Source organism: Patella vulgata, chromosome 4, assembly GCF_932274485.2.
Source record: "Patella vulgata chromosome 4, xgPatVulg1.2, whole genome shotgun sequence".
Classification (NCBI taxonomy): domain Eukaryota; kingdom Metazoa; phylum Mollusca; class Gastropoda; family Patellidae; genus Patella; species Patella vulgata.
In genome coordinates, this window is record NC_065882.2 from 41,977,883 (window position 1) to 42,005,294 (window position 27,412).

General features: G+C 35.9%; 1 protein-coding gene across 2 annotated transcripts in view; it reads right to left on the minus strand.

Moving 5' to 3' along the window:
• Positions 1-27,398, minus strand: part of LOC126819215 (serine/threonine-protein kinase Nek8) — a 38,841-nt gene extending 11,443 nt beyond the window's left edge. The window contains exons 1-12 of one of the 2 annotated variants that reach the window (XM_050547126.1): positions 27,251-27,398; positions 14,301-14,485; positions 12,449-12,504; positions 11,135-11,311; positions 10,605-10,654; positions 10,043-10,124; positions 6,786-6,994; positions 5,523-5,599; positions 4,484-4,656; positions 2,495-2,639; positions 1,931-2,007; positions 1,586-1,703 (exon numbers count right to left, since the gene is read on the minus strand). In XM_050547126.1, coding sequence (XP_050403083.1) covers positions 1,586-1,703; positions 1,931-2,007; positions 2,495-2,639; positions 4,484-4,656; positions 5,523-5,599; positions 6,786-6,994; positions 10,043-10,124; positions 10,605-10,654; positions 11,135-11,311; positions 12,449-12,504; positions 14,301-14,485; positions 27,251-27,297 — 1,396 coding nt within the window. In that variant the 5' untranslated portion in view covers positions 27,298-27,398. Of the gene's footprint in view, positions 1-1,585; positions 1,704-1,930; positions 2,008-2,494; positions 2,640-4,483; positions 4,657-5,522; positions 5,600-6,785; positions 6,995-10,042; positions 10,125-10,604; positions 10,655-11,134; positions 11,312-12,448; positions 12,505-14,300; positions 14,507-27,250 lie in introns of both variants that reach the window. The other variant, XM_050547125.1, reaches the window with a different exon arrangement.
• Between the last annotated feature and the right edge of the window lie 14 nt (positions 27,399-27,412).

Consider the following 27,412-nt stretch of genomic DNA (forward strand, 5'->3'; position numbering starts at 1 on the left):
TCAAGTTTCAACAAAATCGGATAAAAATTGTGACCTCTATAGGGTCCACAACCTTGATATACCATATTCTTACGCCATTTTGTCTGTCAATTTTGGGCCGATTTTCACGAAATTCGAACTCAGTCGTCCTTAGGGTGTAATGAGTGATATAATAAAACGTTTTTTTTTAAATCGGATAAAAATTATGACCTCTATAGGGTCCACAAGCTAAAAACGCGATTTTTCGTACAATCAGGGGCCATAATTCAGGAAGTTACGGTCCGATATGCCCGAATATCGAAAGGAATCGAGATCTTTGGGTTATAAACTTACATTTCAAGTTTCAACAAAATCGGATAAAAATTGTGACCTCTATAGGGTGCACAAGCTAAAAACGTTATTTTTCGTACAAACAGGGGCCATAATCCATGAAGTTTCGATCCGATACATGCCAATATCGAAAGCAGCCGAGATCTTTTGGAGATTAACCTATATTTCATGTTTCGTCAAAATCGGATAAGAATTGTGACCTGTAGAGTGTCCACAAACAAATTGTGGACAGGGGCCATGGCATAATACGTCCACATGAAAATGTGGGCATATAAAAACAAGATTTTTCATACAATCAAGGGCCATAATTCAGGAAGTTACAATCCGATATACGCAAATAACGAAAGGATCCAAGATATTTGGGTTATAAACATGTATTTCAAGTTTCATCAAAATTGGATCAAAATTATTTCTGTACGAGGGGTGGCCATTTTGTCCAGCATTTTTCGTCCGATTTTCACAAAATTCGAACACAACCATCATTATCGTGTAATGGTGAAATATTTAGATGTTTTCTTAAATCGGATAAAAATTGTTTCCTCTTGTGGGACCACAAGCTAAAAATGTGATTTTTCGTACAATTAATGCCATAATTCAGGAAGTTACGATCTGATATACGAACATATTGAAAGGAACCAAGATCTTTGGGTTATAAACATGTATTTCAAGTTACATCAAAATTGGATCAAAATTATGACCTCTAGAGGGTCCACAACCTTGATATACCATATTTTTTACACCATTTGCATATGCGGGACGGTCATTTTGTCCGTCAGTTTTGGTATGATTTTCCCGAAATTCGAACTCAAAGCATCATTACGGTGTAATGGTGATATATTCAACACTTTTAAAAATCAGATTATAATTGTGACCTCTAGAGGGATCACAATCTAAAAACACGATTTTTCGTACAATCAGGGGCCATAATCCATGAAGTTACCATCCGATACATGCCAATATCGAAAGGAACCGAGATCTTAGGAAGATAAATATATATTTCAAGTTTCGTTGAAATCGGATAAAAATTGTGACCTGTAGACTGTCCACAAACAATTGTGGATGTCCGGACGTCCTGACGACACTATACGTCCACATGAAAATGTGGGCGTGTAAAAAAAAAAAGCGCAAATGAGATGCTTGCTTTAAAGGCTGGCTGTATTTAATTCCATACATAGCAGTCCCTTGTAATTAAATACAGAAATCAAACTATTTCATTGCTAATTGGTGGATTTACAATTGGTTGTCATAACAATATTTTAAATGAATTTTATAATACCATTATCTCCTCGTCCCCAAGCAAATACTTCATGTTCATTGGTTACAGCTAAAACATGTGATGCACCACAAGACACCTCTACTACTTCATAACCTAACAAAGCTTCAACTATTTTAGCCTGTAAAATAAATTATTAGGTTTTATTAATACCAGCTATGTAGTTCCTGTAATACAGGCCAGTCTATGACTGACACTGTGTCACACCGGACATATACATTGTGTCTCAGATTCTCTGGATGGAAAGATTATAAACAGACAAGAAAAATATGACAGCAAAAAAATGACATTCCAGTGATGGCCATTATATTCACTTTAAGATTCAAGAATTTGGGCAAAAAAACTTACCTGAGTGACATCATTATGGTTACCATGACCTAGACAACCATTAGCACCACTACCATATGTCATTAATATACCTCGATCTATTCATATAAATATTATAGTAATATTTATTTATATTATTATATTAATATACTTTGCTGAAAAATGTACCGACGTATGACCCGAAAAATACGGTAATTTTGGGGGAGTTTGAAACAGATCGGCAGCAGTCGGCACGTTGGCATTCTATAGTATTGCGATGTCATGTAATTTTGTAGGAATATTATTGACATAAATTGAATACCGTACGGGTTTTAAACATGAAATATAACGAGGTGCACCTATTTTTTTTTTACATATGAATTTGAATATATTTTGTTGACATGTGATTCTTAATTGTGTTTTGAAAACGTCTGCTTAAATTACAATAAGAGTTATGCCCCTTTATTTTTGGGAAAAAATGTCTGACAAGAAATTTTTTGAAATCCCATCACTGGGCATGATCAAGATTATATTTGCAGTTATATAGTAATCTAGAAAACCCAGAGACAGTTAATTAAATTTGACAAGATGAATGGAATAATTTACCTGTTAGACAAGCATTAAACAGGTCACCACATGCTACATGATGTATAGTTACAGCAGCTTGACCTTCTAAATATCTCGGTACATAAACTGGTGTAGCGTTATCTACTGTACCTGGTATTAACGATTCACAACTAACACTAGGTGACTACAAAATATCAAAGATATGTTGCCAGGTAACGAAACATATGCCAACAGCAGCTAAATCATCCGAGTGGTCAACAAGGGTTGTTGCATATCTATTCTTTTGTAGGTAATGGTGGGCATTTACAAGACAATTTCGTACAGATTAGATTATAACTTTTGTCGTTTGAGGGTTCACAAGGTTCTACAAACTGAAACAAGGGCCTCAACTTTGGAAGTAATTTACAGAAATTGCTGAAATTCAACAAACGTTTTTGTTTTACTAATTTAAATAATGCATATAAATTGCTAGGATTCTTCATTGCATGAATTTCTAATTTAAATGATGCATATAAATGTCATACAGATTGGATGATAACCTTTGTCGGGAGAGTGTTCACAAGGTGCAACACAGTGAATCAAGGGCCAGAACTCCAAAAGAATTTAGTCCAGTCGGAGTAGAACAGTAGGAAGTTAAACCCCATTTTATTTCATTTTATTATATGTAGAAAAAATTGGAGAGAATATGCATAATATATATAACCATGTAGGATAAATTTGATATAAGAAATACAAACATAGATGGGCAAAAGTCATTAGTGCTAGCTCTTAAATCCCACTGAGTAAGTTTATAAAAGTTTCATTATGAACTATGTCCTGTATCATGCTCAAAAGTTCGAACAAATTAACATTAAATGTGGGCATAAAAAAGGAATTTGTTTTTTCTTTATAGATGCACAAAAATTAAGATAACTGCTTGCTGAAATGAAAATGAAATGAAATGGAGTTTAACGTCCTACTGTTCTGCTCCTAACCTGGGCTAATGAAGACGGGCATACGCCATACAGTGTGCTATGAGGGAAATTTTGCCCGGACAGCAGCACTACGGCCTACTCTTATATCGAATTCCAACTGCCAAGGGATCTTTTACGTGCACGCCAATGTGTACACGGGACCTCGGTTTTTCGTCCCATCCGAACGACTAGACAGCTTTCCTTGTCAGCCCCTCCGTCCTGCATCGCTGACAATGGAGAACCACGCCGGAAAATCTGGATGAACTTTCTTGGCCAATGCAGGGATCGAACACCCGACCCCCAGGCTAACGAGCCAGCGTCTTACCCACGTGATCCCCTTCCTATTATTATGGAATAATCAAGACTTAATGAATACGGGCAAATGCCATGCCGTGAGCTATGTGAGAGATTTTTTCCCAGACAGTGGAGTTTAATTCTGCTTACTCTAGAATTCCAAAACCAACTAGTCAGACCCCCTGTCCTTGCACAACTGACAGGGAAAACCACATTGAAAAGTATGGAAGACCAAACAGCTCTTTATTCAGCGTTCTTAGTTCTTAATTCATAGTCCTTAATTCATATTTCTTCATTTGTTGTCGTATTTCGACATTTGTACGCTAAAATTAACATTTGTATCTTAAAATCAATATTTGTTTTAAAAATCAGACATTTTAATAAAAAGATAAAATTTATTTTAGCAAATCAAAAAATTAGCTTACATTTACGTTTCATCAGAGAAATACAACGAAAAACAAACCTCGAACAACAAATTTAATTTTAAGATACAAATGTTAACTTAGTGTACGAATGTCGAAATACGACAACAATGTAGACATAAGTACTATGAATTAAGAACTAAGAATTAAGAACAATGAATAAAGAGCTATTTGGTTTTCCATAGAAAAGTGCTCCAACCTGAAACCAAATGTCTAAAAAAAAAACGCCGCAAATTTGGGGAGAAATATTGGTAGGCAATAAACCCATATTCTGTTTTCTAGGAATTAAAATTTAAAACGGTTGATGAAATCCATGTGTAAAGAAAGACAAACATGAAATTGGTTTTGAACTACTGTACCTCCCAGAAAAAAAGTCGTCCATTTTTGGTTACAGCTGCTTTTTGAGTTCTTCCTGTTGAAACTTGAACAACTTGTGTTTCACTACTTGGTAATGGTAGTTTTATAGGACTGTTAACACCACCTCCCCAACTATAAACACAACTTAATGCTTGTATTATAACTGGTAGACATTCTGTAATAATATACAACAACCAACAAGTATATCAATCAGCTAAATAAATATTAGGCATTATATAAGTGCTGAAATTTACGAGAATACCCTAAAGAGGGAGTAGTGCTTTGAAGATTGATGTTATATGACTATATATACAGTCATGTGGGGATGTCAAATTAGATCGTATATAAAATTTGAGATAACTTAGGCAAAATATACGTTATAACATACAAAATCTTTACAGATTTGCAAAGATATTAACCCATTAAGTGCGTAGGTCGTTATATAACGTCCTGGACAACTGCCACTCACTGTGTGTAGGGCGTAATATAACGCCTTGGAGGTATTTTCCCAAACCTATTCTTAGAACATAGTTCGTCACTTGACGATCGCAGCATGTGTAGGACGTTATATTACGTCCTGGACAACTGCCACTCACTGTGTGTAGGGCGTAATATAACGCCTTGGAGGTATTTTCCCCAACCTATTCTTAGAACATAGTACATAGTTCTTCGTCACTTCGTCAAATTAATTACACAATAGGGGGTAGTTAAGGTTTTCAAAACATCATGCTTAACGGGTTAACAAACACATTTTATGAAAATATCTTACTATTATATAAACTTTATTATATTTTTTGGCGGGGGGTGAGAGTAATGATGCTTCTTTAAAGGTCATATGAGTGACAATCCCTTATTAGTGCCAAAAACAGGGCATTAAATTAAATCTCATTTCATTTTATTCTGTATGAGTGACTTCACTTAACACTATGGGCTAATACAATTCCTGCCCTTAACAACGTGGATGAAAATTCACCCAAATATATAGAGTTTTCAAGATTCAAAGAAAAACTATATGTATCTATTACTGAATAAACCCCATACCTCTAGGAGACATATATCCTTTCGCTGAAGCTCGACCTCTAGTTGTTGACGGCATATTTGATAGTGGACGACATATTCTAAAAATAATCCCAACTGACTTTACGAAAAATGATTCATACAAATTTTATTAATTCATCAACAGACTTCTCATCATTCACAAAGACAGATATCCTGTAGTTTATATGATAACCCTAATGATATATAATGTGACCAATATCATTATATAGTTCTAATTTTAATATTTCAAACTGCAGGGGAAAATATTACCAATAGAAATGCCTGTACAGACGTCTGCCTTGCTACTCTAGAGGCAATAAACAGCTTTACACAGACAAAAGATAGAGACAGAAGTCATTTCAGGACTTAAAAAAAAGAAGCTTTAAGCCAGAGGCATAATGTTATTAAAGATGCATTATGTAAAACTTAGATAAAGAGCTGGTCATTCTTGCTCTATAATAGTTCAAACATAGATAATGAAAAACGAATATATTGAAAATTTCATTCAAATTACTTTATTCTGCATGAAATTATGGGCTTTGGAAGATGTAGCGCAGACTATTTATTATCGTTAGCAACAGTACTGGACAATAAAGACTTAGTTTAATTTGTCCATTTTATCGTTAAATTTTTAAATTTCACAGGCATCCTTATCCACTTGTCATGTTAATAAATGCCTAAATAATAGTTTATATAACATTTAAAGCCAAAATAAAGACAAGCAATAAGCAGATTTAGCTCTTACATAATGCATCTTTAATCTAATTCAGTACGAATTATTCAAGTGAATCTGACTAGATCTAACAAACGGTTACATTCGACTAAAAGAAATCGAACTCAACTGTTAAAATCTGTTGTTCATGCCAGTTCAAGTGTTTTACATTAGTCAACTCAACTATGCATCTGTGTGTTTTTCGAATACTCATTACAATAAAGGACATCCTTTGTCCTTGAATTAATCAATATAATGGTAACATCAAATATACCAATAAGTGACTTATCAGACAAACAGGTGATATTTATGCCAGTGGCCATCACATCTTAGCATTGAGAGGAAACAGCCAAAAGTTAAGACAGGTACAGATAGAACCTACTTCTTGCAACCATAGATAATACGGTATTATCTATGTTGCAACAGAATATTTTGAGACAAAAATCACTAATGCATATATGCAGACCATAATTACTATTGATGTGTATTCCTACACTTTAGATCATTACCCCCCAAGCCCACCATCACCCAAAGATAAAAGAGAATAACATTACCTTGTACATGGTACACTACCCATATCAGTATGTAGATACATGAGAGCATTGATGACTATAGGCTGGGCCATTATCTGATTTATATGTGGACGTTTATTTGGATCTAGATGTAACATACTTAATATCAATGATCTTAATTCTTCACTGTAATATTCTGATATAGGTGAAAAGGTTCCTCTCATTATTTTTAATATTAGAGCTGGTAAAGTCTGTCAAAAAATATAAATCATGGTGCATTTAATGAAAAAAAACAACCAGGGCCCATTTCATAAAGCACATATAATGCTATATAGCCTCTCCTGTATTGAACTTTGTGAAATAGAATCTTGATATGTTCGATCAATATTAAAGTAATTCAAAATTAAAGATATATTATAGAGGGGTAGATTACAGGCAGTCACTTAAAATTAGCTAAATCTAAATGCATGTGTCGGCCTTTTCAGATTAATATCACTGATTATAATCTTTGGTTCATTGTTTCAAATAAATTAATTACCCTCATTAATTAAGGTTGGCTACCATCTTGAGAGAGTTATGTCTATTAAAACTGTATTTCCTCATTGAAGCAGAACTAAAAGATTATCTAAAACAATGGATGTCAATTAGACCCTAAGCACCCAGACCATGGCAGGTTTAGACCAAATATTACATGTACGAAATGATATTTATTCATATAAATACTGCATAATAGATAATACCATAATATAAATACATACATTACATAAACATTAATTTAATACGTAAATTTACATTTAACATAATACAAAGTATAATATTTCACATACATAATACATTGTATAAAACATACAAACTATAAAATTTATTTCAATAATATTTCACATGCATAATACATCTAAATACATAATTTACATTGTTGATAAAACGGCTTTTTCACAATTTTAAAAGTCCCATCAATAAACCATTGCCCGGATTTAGTAAGCAAAGCCAACTGTCTTGTGGTTGAAAACATCAAATGTCTTTCTCCTTTAACTTTTATATCGGCACGTAAAAAATCATCAGATATTACATCTTCATTTACCTGTAAAATAAAATTGTAAATATAGCTTAACCTAAAATATATTTGTAAATATAGCTTAACCTTAAATATATTTTTTAATACTACAAATTTTGTAATATTATAACATGATATTGTTACTTTGTAATTATAACTTTCAACATAATAAATAACTTAGAAATTTTCTAACGCAATACAGGTTTTTTTTTCTTATTCTGTTAGTTGCTCTGATTAGGTTCTCTGGATTTTCTCTGAATGGATTGGAGATGGCCATTTCTTTTTCCTTTAGTTGATTAAAAAATAAATGATTAATGTTTATCTCATATATTACCTAATCAGATCAGAGGGTGTGAAGTACCTAATTAATAATAATAATAATAATGGACATTTATAAAGCGCCAACATCCAGCTAGATTAGCTCCTCTGGTGCGCTGTTACAACAACAACTAAACTAAAAAAAAAAATAATTAAAGATCGAATGGGGGAATCGCGAAAGCTTTGTTAAAAAATGAGTTTTTAGTTTCTTTTTTAAGATGTATATGGTGTCTACACTTTTCAGTTTAAGTGAAAGTTCGTTCCATAGTGCCGGAGCAGCCACATTGAAGCTTCGGAGACCAAGATTACTTTTTACTTTTGGTACAACAAATAGGTTCTGTTTCTCTGAGCGATAATTAGGGATTATCCAATCAATTGATTAATTAGTACTCACCTCTTTCCTTTGAATTACAATTACACTTTACAGCATGTAATTTTCCAGGTTGGCTTGGGTTGTTATGTCTCCAGGACACATGATTTATATAACTGTAGCACCACATCGATGTTTTGTTTAAATATATTGTTTTCCATTTAATTAAAAATGTTTGGCCGTTACGTTTAAAGTTTTTGGCCATTATGACCAAATTTATTGGCCGTTATGACCAAACTGTTTGGCCGTTATGACTAAAGTAGACCATTTTGACCAAATCTGTTTTTGACTAAAGTAGACCTGTTTTGGCCATTATGGCAGAGGGCCGTTATGACCACATCCCATCAGGTGTCTTCCTTGAGTTAATCCTTAATCTGCCTTTAAATACTAATGTAAGACTCAACATCTTCACAATACAGTATTGGAACTTAAACTCTCTCTTCTGTTTTAATTCAAGGTAAGCCATGTTATCCTGTTTTGCTGTCCTCATCAGCTAAAATGTTATTTACATTTTTTATTCTTACATGATTTTATTCTCCATTATATTTTATTTAGTCAAACATTATTTGTTCATGTTGTATATATGTAATTTCTCTTGCATTATGTATCTTAAATGTTTATAAGTTTCGATTGGTTTAATTATTGACTTATTTAAGCATAGGCTACTAATACATACTGGAGAGTCAAAGTTCTATTTTTATTTCACGTGTAAATATGCGTAACCTTTTTTTACTATATTTTATCATTGCTTATTAACCATGGCAGCATATGGTTCATAAAATATATTCGTTAGTCCACGTTCAGTTTGAGCTCAAAAGTGCTGGCTGCACTTTAATAATAATATGCGCGCTAAATCATACTTATTTTTCATGTATGAGCGTAAATTGCATATGTAAGCTTTAAGAGCTAAATCAAACGAGCAAATCATTAGCTAAACGTAGATTTACGTCGAAATGACAATTTGGCTGCTACGCCGCCTCTCAGGAACACGTGTCGCCTCCTACAATTACACACCTAACATGATTTACAAATAGTGCTTCTGCACAGCCAAGTGAGTTAGCTCTTCTCCCCACCCCCCATCCTTTTGTAACTCAGTTCATTTGTAAATCTATTGACTTAAAATTGTACATTGTATTGATTTGGTATTTCATTATGATTTGACACAATACAGTATTGGAACTTTAAACTCTCTCTTCTGTTTTAATTCAAGGAACACAAAAACAATTAACTACGGCATATGACACCAATATGTCCGTTTAAAATATTTCCTCAATAGCTTTTAACAACATAACAGTAGATTGGAAAATATATTCAAACTACCAAGAAAAATATATTTCTTGCTACAAATTATTTTAAAGTTGTCAAGTTCAGTACATTTTAAATAATGCTAACATTAATACAGATACTATTATAAATGACACTACACTACAAGTATGAGTGAACATGTGGCTGAGCCCTCTAGCTAGTATGGTAACAAAATGATTGACTACAGACTTTCTACCCAGTTTTCTTAAAATACAGTTTGTATGAATATAAGGTTTATTTTTGTTTACTTACAGCAGCTTCAAATGCTCGTTTTAGACTTGCTAATTCATATAATACACAACCTAATGCCCAGATATCACTCTTCTGATTATAACTAAATACTTGTTAAAGATAAAATAATTTCATGTAATATAAACCAACTCATTCTTCTATTTACCTTACACAGTCAAGAATTGGTACAGTCAGTTTAATGCTGAGTGATCATTGTGGGCCAATGAAATCGTCCATATGACATAATGTGCAATTTCATTGGTTGACAATGACAGTCATTATTCAGGAATTAATTTGTTGATTTAGCAACTTTAATTGACTTTGACCTGATTAATTTGCATTTATAATTTATTATTTGGTATGAAAAAAACCCAACAATTACCAGGTATTACTGTAATTTCAAAGATCAGAATTCTTAGAGTCAGACTACCCTACTTTATGATACATGTACTCATGTGACTTCTTTAACCTTGGTAATGAACCAATGGAAACAAAATATACCTAAATTGTATGTCAAAGGACTTTGATGTTTGCAGTTAACAAGTTTAAAGAGCTATAATTAAGATATGTTTGTCAAGGATACGGTTTACCTTCACACAATTCTGGAGAAATATAACATGGTGTACCTACAACCTGCAAGTATAAAATACAACACCTTATTTTAATACCAGCAGTTCAAGCACCTTCATCGCCAAACAGTTACTAGTTGATTGTAGGTGCTAAACCTCTTGGTTTTGGGTCAAAACAAGGCACTGAATAATATTGATTAGTGATAGCACAAGCTCTATAATGGTTCAATTTTTCATTTTGAAAAGATTAAACTGTTGATCACTTCAACCAGTGCCTCTATCCACAGACGCAAAGTTATAAAGAAAACAAATCTTTAGAAAAACATAAAATGTAATCAAACCAAGAAATTTATATTTGAACCAAATCAAGGGTTTCCATTTGAACAATATACTTCCTTCATATTAAAGTCTTTGAAATCATTGCTATCACCCAACAATAAATCTATATTTTGTTAAGTTCTTTCGATACCCAAAAATGTATGACAGTAATGAACAAGCAATGCACTAGTAAAATTATTGATAATTTTTTAATGACATAACTTACAGTGAAAGCTTTACTTTTACTGCTCAACACTTTTGAGATTCCAAAATCTCCAATCTTGACAATTTCCTGCTTTTTATCAAGGAGTATATTCTGTGTTTTAAGATCCCGGTGTAAAATTTGTTTAGAATGAACATGTTGCAGAGATAAAAGCATCTGAGCAAAAAACTTGAGAATTTCCTGGAAAAGAGAAAATACATGTTGTAATAGTTACAGTAACATACATAAACTACATTATTTCTCAATATTTTCTAATAATAATAATTACAAATATTTTATTTACATGGAAATGGTTAATTGTTATCTTAATAAGTTTCTCATGCAACAATTGACATTTGATACAGATCTGTCACTTAAAGGAGCTAAATCCCCATTCTTTGTCACCTAGAAATGGACACAAATGGGTCGCAACACAATAATGTAATAATAATGTATATAAACTGATTTACATTCAATCGTTTCTGTTTTTACTGTACTTTCTAATCAGTTATGCGAAGAGTCCAAATTGAATGGCAGTCTTTGGCGTCTGGTTATTCCAGCCTACACTGTAAGTATTCTCCTGTGGATTATGTTAAGCCTCGTTCATCGAGTCACTTCATTACAAATGGGGCACGGACGCATTCTGGCATGCGATTCGTGTGCCAATTTTAAAATGTTCATTGTGTCTTAAATATTGAATACCAGAAGCCCATCTTTTCATGGTAAGATAACAACATCAATAATGTTGATTTAAACTGACCAATAAGTCTTGTTTGCAATGTCGAAGTCTGTGGATTATAATAGTTCTTTTATAGGTTATTTGAGCAGTTAGAAGACACTAAAACATTATCAAGTGCAACAACACGGAGAACGCTAGAAAGGGGACGGTCCTGCACATTTGAGCACATATGACGTTGTATGTGGATTGTGTGTTAGGGTTAGGGTAAAGGCTAGAACCTGCAGATTTTGTCAAAGTCTCGAGATGTAAACAGGGCTAGCGTTAACCCCTTAACCTGGGACCAAGCCTAACCCTTACCCTAATCCTAATACACAAGCCACATATGACGTCATATGTGCAGGATCGTCTCTGATCTAGTGTTCTCCCAACAACACATGTAGTAATTATTGGAAATCATTAAAGTTCTTTATAGCATTAACTCAAACAACATGTCAATCAAATTATTTTTCAAAGCGATCAAGGACAATAACTCTGAATGAAATGAACAGGCTTCGTTAATCTTGTGTATGAATTTCATGTGAACATCTGGAATTGAAGATGTACACACCGATGCACAGGGGCGACAGATGACCACATTTTATCATACTTAGTTTACTTACCTCTTCATCTAACAATTTACCATTTCTACTTTGGAGATAATCAAGCAGTGTTCCACCTGAAATACAATGTTATTTTTAACCTGTCCATTATAAAAGACCAAATTTAATAAGGGAATATTATCTGATGAAAAGTTTGCCAAGCAGTCTAAATCTTCAGCTCCCAGATGTCCTCTATTATTGATTAGTGGAAAGTCTGAAAAGGTACATAAATGTTAATCACAATTTGTCATGTCTGATAATTCTTGACATTCCAGTTTACTCACCTGTAATTGGGTACTAGTATGAGAGTGCATGGTATATCTAATGTTGCACGAAATATCTCCTAGTTTCAGAGAAATGAGCTTTTAACGGAGGTAAAGGAGATGACAGTAACTTTTGTGTCAATCTAAGACCAGGGTAACAAGCCAACAGTGAGGCTGATGTCCCCCGCCGAAATCCCCAAATAATAGATAACACATTATAATTAATCGCACGTCTATTTTTTTCAAAAGTATCGAGCAATCATACTGATTATCAACTATACACTAAGTTTCATCACTCTCTATCATCGACCAAGGAAATTGCTTATCTCTGCTTAGCTTTAGCTCGATATGTTAATCATTGAACTCAGTCAAGACGAACATCTACATCAAGTTTAAACATTCTACCTCAATTAGAAGCAGAGTTGTTATGTTCCAAAGTCTTGATCAATCAAAATGCGTATTGCTCCTTAGCCTAAGCAGACAATTCTCATCATCGAGCTTAGTCAAGGTTTTGATGTAATGAAACTATACACCAAGTTTCATCACTCTCACTTAATTAGAACTAAAGTTATCGTGTCCCAAAGCATAAACCAATCAAATTGCTTATCTCTACTTACCATAAGCAGAAAATGCTCATCTTCGCAGTCTATCAAGGCATTGACCTCATAAACACCTACACCAAGTGTGAACAATCTAGCTCAATTAGAAGGAGAGTTATTGAGTTCCAAAGTCTCGGCCAATCAAATTGCTTATCGCTCTGCTTACCCTGAGCAGAAAATGCTCAATATCGAACTTAGTCATGGTATTGATGTAATGAAACTATACATCAAGTTTCATCACTCTCACTTAATTGGAACTCAAGTTATCGTGTCCCCAAGCATCAACCAATCAAATTGCTTATCTCTACTTACCCTAAGCAGAAACTGCTCATTCATTACACACCATCAAGGCATTGACCTAATAAACACATACACCTAGTTTAAACATTTTACCTCAATTAGAAGGAGAGTTATTGAGTTCCAAAGTCTCGGCCAATCAAATTCCTTATCGCTCTGCTTACCCCGAGCAGAAAATGCTCATTATCGAACTTAGTCAAGGTATTGATGTAATGAAACTATACACCAAGTTTCATCACTCTCACTTAATTAGAACTAAAGTTATTGTGTCCCAAAGCATCAACCAATCAAATTACTTATCTCTGCTTACCCTAAGCAGAAAATGCTCATCTTCGAACTCCATCAAGGCATTGACCTAATAAACACTTACACCAAGTTTGAACATTCTAGGTCAATTAGAAGGAGAGTTATTGTGTCCCAAAAAGTGTGACGGACAGACAGACGGACGGACAGACAGACAGACAGACGGCGGGGGACAATTAATTAATTATGACAAAAATCGGTCAGCAAATCATACAAAACATTTGACTTTACATGTGTTAGTCCTCAGCTGACACAGACAGGACTCAATACCTATTATTAGTATTAAAATAGTAAAGAGGTGGTTCTAGGCATGACAGGGCAATACATAATTTGAAGAACATTTTTTAAATTTTCTTTATTCATGAAGGGTGACGTTTAAATTATTTTGATTAAAAATTAATTTAGCTTTACCTGGTGCATATTCCATGACAATCATTAAAGCTTTGTCTTCCAGAAAATTTTCATAATATTCAATAATATTGATGTGATTCAACATGGACAAAACCTTGACTTCATTTAAAGCTGCTTGGCGTTCATCTTTTGTCATTTGTTCAACTGGTATCTGTTTTATTATAAACAACTTTTTATCACTCAATCTACAAGATAGATGTACAATTCTGAAATATAATGAAACAAAAACTAATAAATTACAATCCAAAAGATATTTTTTTTTTTTATTAAACTGTCTAATTGTCAGCAATTGTATTTAAATATATTTGTTCACAGACCCAAGTTCCTCCCCAGGTTACAGACCCCTGCAGACATCTTTGACTTTGTGAAAATGCATATTATTATCATTGACCCCTACAGACAGACTGGAACGGTTACCACAGATTTACTCTGTGCGGTTACGTTCATGATTACAAAATCACCATGTAAAAAATACATGTGACCAAATTACTACAGTTTTTAAAACAAATAAATACATTATTTTAACAAATTCAGTCAAGTACTTCTACACTCTTTCACTCTAGCTAGGACTCATAATCACGTTCCTGGGACAAAATTTTGAAATGCTATCCTATCATGCTTTACTAGTGACAGAGTTAATGTAAAATGTTGCAGGGTGGGTGACCTGGTATTAGCAGTTATATAGGATCTCTATTAAGTTTTAAATAGATAGGAGTTAAAATGAGCAAGTAAAATTAGGTCATTTAACATCCACTGGACGCAAATTTATTTCTCGTATAGGAATTGACAATCTAATTAAAACACAGATCTAAATATGATGTCAAACAAAATGGCCGCCATTGGACCAAAATCCCTTTTTTTTCTGCTCATATTCTATCAAAGCTGTTGTTTAAGAAGGCTTAGGTGTAAGACAATGCTATTATAAACGCAATATTTTAGCAATTCATCACTCTGTGAGTGTTGTGCAGTGTTTCCAAGTGACGTCATGGCGTTATAAGGGGTTGTTATGACGTTATGACGAAAATTGTTCTTTTCTGATGGTTTGTTAGCTATTTCATTTGAAGTTGTAGATGGATGGATAGCAAAAGTGCAGACAATTGCTGCAATAGGCATGTCGACCACGATTTATGGTTGGTATAGAGTATATTATCACCAAACAAAGTACCAGTCCGAAATCTGTGCCAAAATGGGTCAAATGGGCCAAAATTCAAAATGGCCACCGGTTTTGACTGGAAAATGTCAATTTGTATCCAATCATCATATGACCGAGCTTGGTATCAAAATGTATCCTTTCGGGGTAGATGAATCCATTTCCATACACATTTTGGTGAATAATTATACCGCAGAGTCAATATTGGGAAATAACTCCAGATGGCGGCCAGTTTTGGCGGGAAAATGCAAATTTGAAAAAATTACCACATTTGGTGTCAAAATATACGTTTTGGAGGTAGCTGATTCCATTTTCGACTCATTTCCTCATTTTGGTAATAAACTGGTTCCCCTGGGTCAAAATATGTGGAAATCCCATTGGAGATTTGGGGATTAAGAGAGGTCGAGTCTGCCTCAGATCTAATACTATTGCATTGATCAAGCATCAAATAAATTTTATTTAGACTCTCTGGCCGACCACTGCTCATTGCGGAAGCAGCGTAGTAGGCAGCAGGCATGATGAAAGGGGCCTCTCTCAGCTCACTGTGTCTGATTTCGATCACCAACATCGACAGTGGAGCTAAGATGACCAAACCTATATTGAAGCACACAGCGAATTTATTTCACAAAATGATTCAAATAATGTGACACAAATGGATCATGATATGCAGTGAACTATTTGATAATGAACTGCCTACCGCCATTCCGAAAATGACGGAAAGATAACGGGTATTGGAGGCCGACAATAATGAGCTGATTAAGATCCCTGACCTAAGTTCAATAATGAGCGGAGATAACAATTTCAATGGCAGAAAATTTAGGACATAATAAAACTTAGTGTAAAGTCATGGCTAAGTTCAACAATGAGCCAAGGGCATGCTAGGGCCTCAGAATGAGGGTGGGCAGATCAAAGTTAGGGCACTTTAGGAGAGGGGGCAGGATCGATTTGGTGTCTATGTGAGCCATGACATACCATACATTGACACTTGGTTAAGGGATTATGATTAAGTCCTAAAAATATGAACGTGAACATAGTTAGCTGCAATCAAGAACTAAACGACCTTTGAGTAAAGAAAAACAACAGGGACTGGCATTCCTTACAAAGGGTACCTGCCAAGTTTCATTCGATTCTGTACCTTAATAAGGGGAGGGGTAGGGGTAGAATTGAAAGTAGACTGACAACCCCAAGAACGAGAAGACAATCAAGTTACTGGTTACAGATTAGAGTTTGTGGTGACGGTTAGCGTATTGGCCTTCAGTGTTGCAATTGGACTGGAGAATTGTATGTTTTTCCATCAATGAAAGCAGCTGAATTCTTGACTGGAGCTTGATATGTGTAGAGAAAAGTTGGTAGTGGCAGCCGCATATCTGGCATGGGTGGGACCAGCCAAAAAAGTAGTTGTGTGAACCTCGGGGGAGGAACTATACCCTTGTCATTAACAACATTGAATGCAGAGCGTGGAGATTTATTCCTGTTAGTCTGACCAAACTTTCTTACTTCAAGATTTAGAGTAGTTTTTAGATGACTTGCTAGTTTAGCTGAGACTTTGTAGTTGGGATGTGTTCATCAGAATAGAGATATTCTTTTATTGAGTTATCTTTAGCAAAGCAACTAACATGGTCTGGGATAAAGGTACAATTTCGTTCACTGCATATCTGTTCAAGGACTGTGTTTCGGGATTCAAACTGCTGGTTAAATGTGGTGAATCTTCTAGGCAGTAATTTCAAGAAGTTGATTTCTGCATTTGGGTATTTTGTTTCGACTTGTTTCAATTAGCTGCCTGTAAATTTTTTCGCAACTATTTAAGTTCATATTGTGAGAAACATTATTGGAGCCTATTAAATACACTATCTTTTCTACTTCCTTGGATGAGGAGCACCTTTCAAGCAGATTCGTTGCGTCCCTTATTTCACCGCCTGATATTGCTCTAACTGTTGTGTTGCCATTTCTATCCAGCCTTCAAGAATTTATTTTCTTTAGTACAGAGGAACCTATGATAAAAGTGGGAAAGGTTCTGTTACTGCTATGTTTATAGATTTGTCTGTTAGTTGTGATTGATCTTTAGTATCTGGTGTAGCAACGGTTTGGTTGGTCAACTTATATACTTAGCAGCAAAAGAAACAGGTTGGTATGTTACTCTCAATAGCAGCATTGCATAAAACTTGCCAAATGTTTTTATTGTATATTTGTGACCACATCTCCAACTTTATCTGAGCTATAAGGTTCCTTCCCAAACACAGAATTGAGATAGTAATGTGTTCTCCATGATTTTCATGTAACTCATGCTGCACATGCTGTTCACCGGGACCAGCCCTATAAAATGCACCCCCATACCTGCTTGAATCATTCACACTACAACGTCAGCAGCATGCCACGACTCACGACAGCTTGGAAGACTCAACGCTGGCCATACTGCCCAAGCTGTTGCCAATCACATCCAGGTTAATGTTCGGACCATCTACAGGCTTCAGCAATGCTTTCGGGCTACCAACACCACGGATGATCGCCCCCGAACTGGTAGACCAAGGGTTACCACAAGGCAACAAGAACGCCATGTTGTGCAACCCCCCTTCTGTGCAGAATCCCTTCACCCAGGCATCTGAAACAGCACGTCAGACAGTGGGAACACACAGAAGACACATCAGTAGCGATACAGTGCCCCGACGTCTCACCAGAAAGAACATCCATTGCGGTAGACCTTATCGTGGACCGATCCTATCCTCACCCCTCGCCATCGACATGAACATCTACAGTTTGCCCAACAACACCAGAACTGGCGACACAGGCAATGGAGAACTGTTCTGTTCACATGAGAGTTGGTATTGCGTATCAACTGCAGTTGGCAGGACCAGAATATGGCGTCGACGTGGCCAGTGCTATTCTGACCAATGTGTCATGGAACAAGACTCATGGGGAGGTCGAAGCATAATGGTTTGGGGCGGAGTGGGTCCTGCGGTGTTCCAAAATCTTGGTCCAGGGAGACGAGGCGGCATCACAGCAGTGCGCTACATCGATCAAGCTCTCAGACCCCACGTTATACCACATTTCGCACGTCTTTGAAACAACGTTTTCCAGCATAACAACACCCGTGCCCACACCGCCAGAGTTACTCAGGACTTTCTACAGCAGAACGGTGTCAACGTTATGCACTGGACAGCCCTTAGTCCGGACTTAAACCGGATTGAACATCTTTGGGATGAAATTCAGAGGAGACTTAATAACGTCGTACCGAGACCAAACACAGCCGGTGGATTGCGCCAGGCTTTTCTGAGAGTGTGGTTCCAGGTGCCAATGGCGTTCATCAATCGTCTGGTCAACTTCATGTCCAGACACTGCACTGCTGTTATTGACACTCGTGGTGGACATACTAGATACTGATGTATAGACTGTGTACAGACTCTAAACCTTCTCGTCATGTCTTGGCATTGTGATGAATTAATAACTAATGTGTCAACATACTGTTCACAAAAAATTGCATTGATCCATTGAGTAAGTCGTTTTTTAGAATGATTTGATTAAAGTGCCTCTCTGATTTTTAAATCGTACTGATGTTTTTTTTGCTGTTTAGTATATATACTATTCAAAAAAAGTAGGGGATATTTGATTTTGGGGGCATAATACTAAAATATGCAAATGACTACGAAAAAAGTCACTATAGAACCTAACAGAAGAAACATTTCCAGTTAAATGTGACGCCCAAACGCACCAATAGCTACCGCATGGAATGCAGGTGATGCTTGGGATCATCATGGGGGTCCAACCCAAGATTTGCACGACTCTGACTTTGAATGTTACAGTCATTGTGGCATTGAATTCCAGGGTGGAAACATCAGTTTAATTGTTTTAGTGACCAGAAAACAAATTTTGATATGCGTCGGCTTACCCAAAATGAAAGGTTATGTGCCCTTGGCATGCTACAGATCTGCACAACACAGGCGGTTGTGGCGCGGACGATGAATGTTTCTCAGTCTGTCATAAGCAGGCTATGGTCCAGATACCGTGATACACAGGACAGACCACGCTCAGGTCGACCAAGGGCGACAACTCAAGCCCAGGATCGATTTATCCGTACCTTGGCCTTGAGAAATCCTGTCATCACAACAAATCAGATCAGCGCTCGTCTTCAAACAGACACTGGTGTGAAAGTGAGTGGCCAGACGATTCGGAATCGACTGCATAGGGGTCACCTTCGGGCCCGACGTACTCGCGTGATCCCTTGTTTGAGAGATCATCACATTCAGGCAAGACGTCGTTGGTGTAGGGATCGTCAACACTGGGATAATCGACGCTGGAGCAATGTGATGTTTTCAGATGAGTCAAGGTTCACTGTTGATTTTTTGGACAGACGTAGGAGGGTGTGGCGTCGTCGAAACGAGCGCTTCCAAGACGTTAACGTCATCAGACATGATCGATTTGGGGGTGGTTCTGTTATGATGTGGGGAGGCATCACTGTTGCTGGAAGAACGGCTTTACATGTTGTTGCAGGGCGTGTTACAGGCCAGTACTACCGGGACAACATCTTGGCAGTCCATTTTGTGCCGTTCGCACGACGTCATGGCTGCCGTTTCATCTTCCAGGATGACAACGCAAGATGTCACAGGGCCAGGATCGTTACAGGTTACCTCCAACAACAGAACATCACCACATTACCTTGGCCAGCACTGAGTCCCGACCTCTCCCCCATCGAGCATGTCTGGGACATGCTTGGACAGAGGTTACGTCAACGTCAACAACGTCCTGCCAATGTCCAAGAACTTGCTGCTGCGTTGCAACAGGAATGGGACAATCTGGACCAAAATGACCTTAGACGTCTCATTAGGAGTATGCCACGTCGGATCAATGCTTGTTTGGCAAACAGAGGAGGATTTACCCGTTACTGACTTGGTTGTGATGCTGTGGTAACTTTGCTGTTTGACCCCGGGTATCATTTTACCCTTATAATGGTCAGTCTGTGCCTTACTTAGTCTAACGATCATTTGGAATAAATCGATGAATGTGAACTTCATTTCATTTTGTCATTTGTTTCTTCGTCAGTTTCATTAGGTGACTTTAATAACACTTAAAAATCAAATATCCCCTACTTTTTTTGAATAGTATATCTGATTGTCCTGTTTTGCAAGTCTGTTCTTTGACTCAGAGTTTTCTGCATCCATGCCTGTTATTATGCCATTCTTTTCATTAAGTTTGGCATTAATTGGATTTGCTACTAGCCCCATTGGAATATTTAGATTTCGTTTTAATTTTAGATGAGATCGTTTTTGCTGCGTATGTACTACTACATGTCGAGCTGACTGAGGGTGTGAGCTTTAGTCGTCTAACCTTAGGGACAGGTCCCAGTTGGAATTATAGGTGTAATATTTTCACTTTCTAGTAGTGTTTCCCTTGCACTATGTAGAGGTGGATCAGAACATAATGTGTTTTAAGTTGAAGCACACACAACATTTATACTGGTGGGATTGCATACCATTATATTTTCGACAGAGCTACTGTCAACATGGTTTTCCCCAGGTAATCGTCTGAGGGTATGCTTATACATGTAGTAGACATGGTCGGTTGCTCCTCGGATGTACAAGGGGTATTTTCAGTTAGTTTTTCTTCTGTGAGACACAAGTTGATGCTTCGGGTTGCGGTTGACTCTGTGATTTCTTCACACAAGCACAAGCAGGTAGCTTGTGTTGTATGACTTTATTCAAATTGTCTGCTCTGGAAGTGTTCACCATCTCTATGATTTCTGGTAAATGAGTGTTGAGGAAAATATTCTCATGGTTACCATTGATGAGAGCTGAGGGAGTTGTGTGGGACATGTTAATTGTGTAGCGGAAACTACTTTTTCTTCGAACTGAATATACTTTTAAAATTGTGGATTCAGTTACCGTATTGGTTCTGTCTGTGAGATCAGTCATATCGATCTCAAGATGTCCTTCTTTTTTCATGCTTTTGTAGAAAATTTGGACTACACGCTGAAACTCTCCATAACGACCAGCACGCCAGTACAGTTGGAGCCCTCCGTCTGTGGGTTTTATATAAAAGTCATCTCTATACATTGAATTAAGTTTCTTTTTCAGACATCTGTCGATATTAATGGTGTAGTTTGGTTAGTAGTTTGTTTGATTTGCCTGTGTTTTTGTACTTCTCTGTTAATTCAAACTTCTTGCAAGTAGGAATATTTGGGCTTACCTCCAGACAGGCGAGTGCAGTCGCCATTTTCTTTATTTACAAATGACAGGCCCGCCAATTCAGAAGTGTAGAAATATCGATAAAGTAGATAAATTTCACAATATTTTAACAACATAAGTGATGAAATCTGGTCCAAAGGAACTTCAGGCGTACTTTATCATTCATAACATTAACCACATACTCATTATCAATTTGGTTACACTTACACATACATTTCACCTTTTCACCATGCAATGGCGGAAAATATGATAGACATTTGACAGACCTTAGATCTAACGTGCATGTATTGTTAGACACCTGTCTGACAGGGTTTGGTGCTAAGATTTGCTATCCTAAACGGGTATGCACGTACTTTGCACTCTTACCAGGTCTCTATATTAAAAAAATCCAAAAAACACATGAGAATAAATAAAATAAACAAAAAGATCCTATCTTTATTAATTCAAGATAAGATAAGATAAGATTTTATTGTATCGAAACATCCATTGATGACAGCATACAATATAAACATGTACATAAATTTATAACAATATGACAAATAATATATATATTTACAAACAAGACAAATGATAATTTTAATCTAGGTTACACTACTAGCGGGACAAACAGTATGATAATCATCTCAAACATTTACCTCAAACTGGTCTGATAATGACACAAAATTCAACACAAGTATGATGAATGGGTATAAATACATAGATAACGGAAAGACTTAGTATAAGTATTGACATGGAAATATGATATAGGAATGCAAGAAGCATTACATGAATCGAGTAATAAAACATGGAATGAAATATATTAATACGTGGAAATCTAGATTATAATTTTGATACAAAAAGGTACATGTAGTAATACATGTAGCACTACACAATTTATCTTAATCTAAGATTCATTGTGTGGAATACAAACGCACTAACTGATTTTGCAACTGTTTTGGGTGGGTTAAATAGATTTTCTAGAGAATAGAGTAGATAATTATCTGTAAATGTTGGGTATAAGTGAACGGTACGTAAATTTTCATACAATAGACATTCTAGTAAAAAATGTGCTTCATCTTCAGTTTTGTGCATAGAGCATTGTTGACATATTCTTAGATCTGGGGGGACATTTTTGTATCTGCCCATTTCAATTTGAAGTGAGTGTGAACTAAGTCGGAGTGGGGTCATGGCTGTTTTAAAGTTCTTATTATAACCGAGATATTCAGCAGGTTTATAGATTTTCGTTTTAAATAAGCCTTAAGTCCTAAGCTTTGTAGCTTTAAATGGGCTGGAGTGGCATGAATCAGTGAAAAGGGAGTTGAATTTGGATTGAAGTGATGATTTGAAATTAATTTTAGTGAGGTTTTTGACAGATTTATATTGAAATAATTTATTAAGTGTGTTATAGAGGCATTCCATGAAAGTTTAATATTAGACTTAGCCATTTTAATATCTTCATTATAGGCTTCAGCCAGCAATGGGTTTGAATCTTTCATGTCTGGTTGGTTTAATCTTTTATAATAGAGTAGCATTCTATTGTATATATCTAGTTGCAGTGGGAAAATTCCGAGCTCAGCAAGGCAACGCATATTATTAGTAGTTTTAAGGGGTTGGCACAATATTGACTTACAGGTTTTTATGGTTATCTTGTTGCGTTCTATATTACTCCACTTAGGTAATTTAATTTGACATTGTGCACTAAATGAGAACTCCAAATCAGAGGCATCCAATTTGCTTTACAACAGAGTCATACAGTTTAATTAGAACTTCTGTTGGTAATTGATTAGGGATGCATACTTTACTTTTAATACTATATACCAAGGTCGCCTTGCATTTTTGCAAAGGTCAGACATAGCTCCTTTAAAAGAATTGTTATTTGTTATATACTCCTAAATACGTACATATATGAATTAACAATATCCAGAGAAGTTTTACCAAAAGTAAAATTTACATTTTTACGCTTGAGAATTTGATTATCTTTTGGTGTATTTATGAAACACATTATTTTAGATTTCATTGAGTTTACTTCCAATTTCCACTTAATACAATATTCATGCATATGGTTAAACGATTTTTGAAGACCTAGCGAAGAAGTTGAGAGTAATACAAGATCATCTGCAAATGAAATAGGAGGTGAGATATTTTGAGATCACAGAGACTTAAAGGGACAATAACATTCTTGCTGGCTTGAAAGCTCCAGAAAATAATTAATATCTCTAGCTAAGTACTAGATGTTTAAGTGTCCTACCTGTTGTGTAAATTATCCATTACATCCTATTTTACTTGTCCAGAGGGTTCGAAAATATTTTTAAATCGAAGTTTCATTTGAAAAGGTTTACGTTAGACGTTTCAAACCATTATGTTGAATTTTTCAAAATTTTTAAATAAGGTGTGTTAAGATGAAATTTGTATCATCAATTAATTGAAATATTCTAAAATAGTACAATTTGATGACCAGAATAAAGATTGGGACATATTATTCAGTTACAACAAGAATGGTATTGAGCCTTTAAGGAGCTGCTGTATTACCAATATAAGTTTGCAAATCATTAACATAAATATTAAACAGCGTGGAGCTTAACACACAGCCCTGTTTGACACTGATATCTGAACTTATTTGTTTGGAAAGTCCATTGTTGGTTTTAACTATATGAAGTAACGCTGCCTATACATTGAATTTATTATGTTAAAGATGTTTCCATTTATGTCATGTTTAAGTAATTTAAGTAAGAGCCCCTTTCTCCAAATGGTATCTAATGCTTTAGTAAAATCAATGAAACTGATAAAAACATTTCTTATTTTTATATTTATTTAGGATCGTTTTGAGAATGTATATATTATTGTCCGTAGTACGATGACTTTTACGAAAGCCACATGTGCTTGATCTAACATATTGTTTGACTCCAGATAATCTCTAATTCTATTATTATTAATTGACAGGAAGCATTTAGAAAGACAACTAGCCAGGGCAATTCCTCGGTAATTCCCAGGGCGTCCACATCACTTCTGTTACAATTACATGCATATACATGTTCGTACAGTGTTGCGTGACGTTCTCTAGTAGTCCGGTGGCTGAAGGGGGGGAATCGCCACACGATCTGTGAATTTATGAGACCAAGTTTTTCTAGACCAGTTTTTTGTGTAGATTTCGAATCTGGGTGGTGATCAGGTGTTTGAGGGGGCGTTTTTGAGATATAGGGGGTCAAATGTCTACAATGGAGGGGGGGTGGAGGGGAGCAATGTCATTATTTTGACATAATATAATCATAAAACATAAATTTTTAGTCTGCCCATCTTTATATAAGTGTTCATGATGCCCCTGGACAACTGTTTTGATTTGTGGGGAAGTGGGGGTACCAGGTGTAGGTGTGCGTGTGGAGGGGGGGGCATTATATTGACTTAAATGATGATCATGTTATATATTAATAAAACATAAATTTCTAGGACTGTCCATCTCTAAAGAAGTGTTTATGATGCCCCTGGACGACTGTTTGATTTGTGGGGTGGGGGTAGCAGGTGTGTGTGTGTGGATGGGGGGGGTAAAATTGGCGGGAAATGAGTTCACGTTGATTTAATTGATGATTTTCTTCGAGCTTGTTAAAAACCTTCCTTTTTAATTTTTAATTTCACTGCACATCTCTAAATATGTGTATAAGATTAATTCATTGTATGGGGAAGGGAGGGTAAATGTATTTTGTGGCACAGAAACCACTTCGTTCAAAATTGATCTGAAAGGTGTTTTCTTGAGTTTTGGCTCAGTGCCAATATTGTCATTCAAAATATTAAACTATAAAGGTACTTTTCGAGAGATCTGGAAATGTACATAAAAAATACATGTTTAGATATTAGTTTATTCTTATAATATGAGCGGGATAGATATCTTTGTGATGGCTGATCATGCTTTGGATATGCTTCAGATACCCATTCACATTATAAATCTTCATTCCAGCCTTGTATCACAGGGTCATCTTGTTCGATCATTGGTTTTGCAGCTTGTCTCCCTATTGTTGCAACACTATTATTGCGTTTAATGTGCAGCAAAAGACTACTCAGGCAAGATGGTAATACAGAAAGAAAGTTTTGTTATTTTTCATCACGATTAAAATTCCTCCAGAAGATCTTTCTTCTTGTGTCATCTACTGTTGTAAGTCGGTTTTCGCCGTACAAGGTACAAACAATTTTTTCTAAACCAGCAAGTACCTCATCAGAAACATCATTTGTCTAACCCAGCTATAGGCCGAAATATTCTCGACACTTTCAATACTAATCTTGATTGGATCAAAAAATATCAAGATTAGTATTGAAAGTATCGAGAATATCCTAGAACTGACAACCAACCACGAGGACACCAAAATATCTTACCTACTCCTCTTCGCATTGCAAATTAATGGAGGTGCTGAAACAAATTGTATTTTGCGTTCTTGCTCTTGCGAAAATAGACATCCCAATCATTCTCTTCGCAAATGATGATCCAAATATACAAATTTTGATCGATATAATGAGACGGGCAAAGGTAGAAAATATCGCGAAAGGCGACTTACATCAGCAGATGACGCAAGAAGAAAAGATTTTCTGGGTGAAAAAATAACCGAACTTTCTTTATTACCATCTTGCCGTATACGTGGTCTGTTGCTGCATGGCTGGAATGAAGATTTACAATGTGAATTTGTTTCTGAAGCATATCCAAAGGATATGTGGCTGTTGGTCAGCTACAAAGAAAATATTTATCTCGCTCATATGAACTTTTGATTTTGAATCTTCCGATGAAGACAAAAAGAGAAATGGGGTTTAACGTCCACCCGACATAAACTAGGTCATTTCGGGACTAACATATGGTTTTTAGTTTTATTTCAATAATTTGCTTGCGCGTAGGGGTCTTTAGCAGTTGGCGGAAACCGGAGCACCTGGAGAAAACCCACGAGGTTGGAATGATAAAGACAAAGAATAAACTAATAACTAAACATATCTCTGAGTTACTGTGTTTTTGATTTACATATCCAAATCTCTTGAAAAGTACCATTATAATTTGATATTTTGAACGAAAACGCTAACGAGACACCACTTTAAGCTAATTTATGAACGAAATGATTTCTGTCCACAAAAATCCATGTTGCCCCCCCCCCCCCCCGCACGGGCACCCAACCAGGCATACACCCCACACAATATGAATCTTTTAAACATATTTAGAGATGTTTCATCAAGCTCTTAGACAATCATCATTTAAATCAACGTGAACTCATTTCCCGACAATTTTATCCCCACCCCACCCCTCCACACACACACACCTGCTACCCCCACCCCAGCTCCCCACAAATCATAACAGTTGTCCAGGGGCATCATAAACTATAAACATTTATTTATTTATATAGATGGGCAGTCCTAGAAATTTATGTTTTATTAATATATTATGTCAACATAATGCCCCCCCCCCCTCTATTGTAGACATTTGACCCCCTATATCTTGAAAACGCCCCCTCAAACGCCTGATCACCACCCAGATTGGGAATCTACACGAAAAACTGGTCTAGGAAAACTTGGCCTCATAAATTCACAGCTCGGGTGGCGATTCCCCACCCCCCCTTTCAGCCACCGGACTATAGTATTAGTAATGCCATGAAATATTGTTATTACAAGAGTATGTTTACCCATATGCTCCTCTTCCAACAACGCGAATTTTTTCGTATTTATCCATTCCACTGCCACCTTGCTGCCACAATCACAAATTACTAATTTCATGATAATCTGTTAAGTGACGATTTGTTGTTTTGGGCTATTTAGTATTTTCTTTATTAATGTAAGGGCCATAA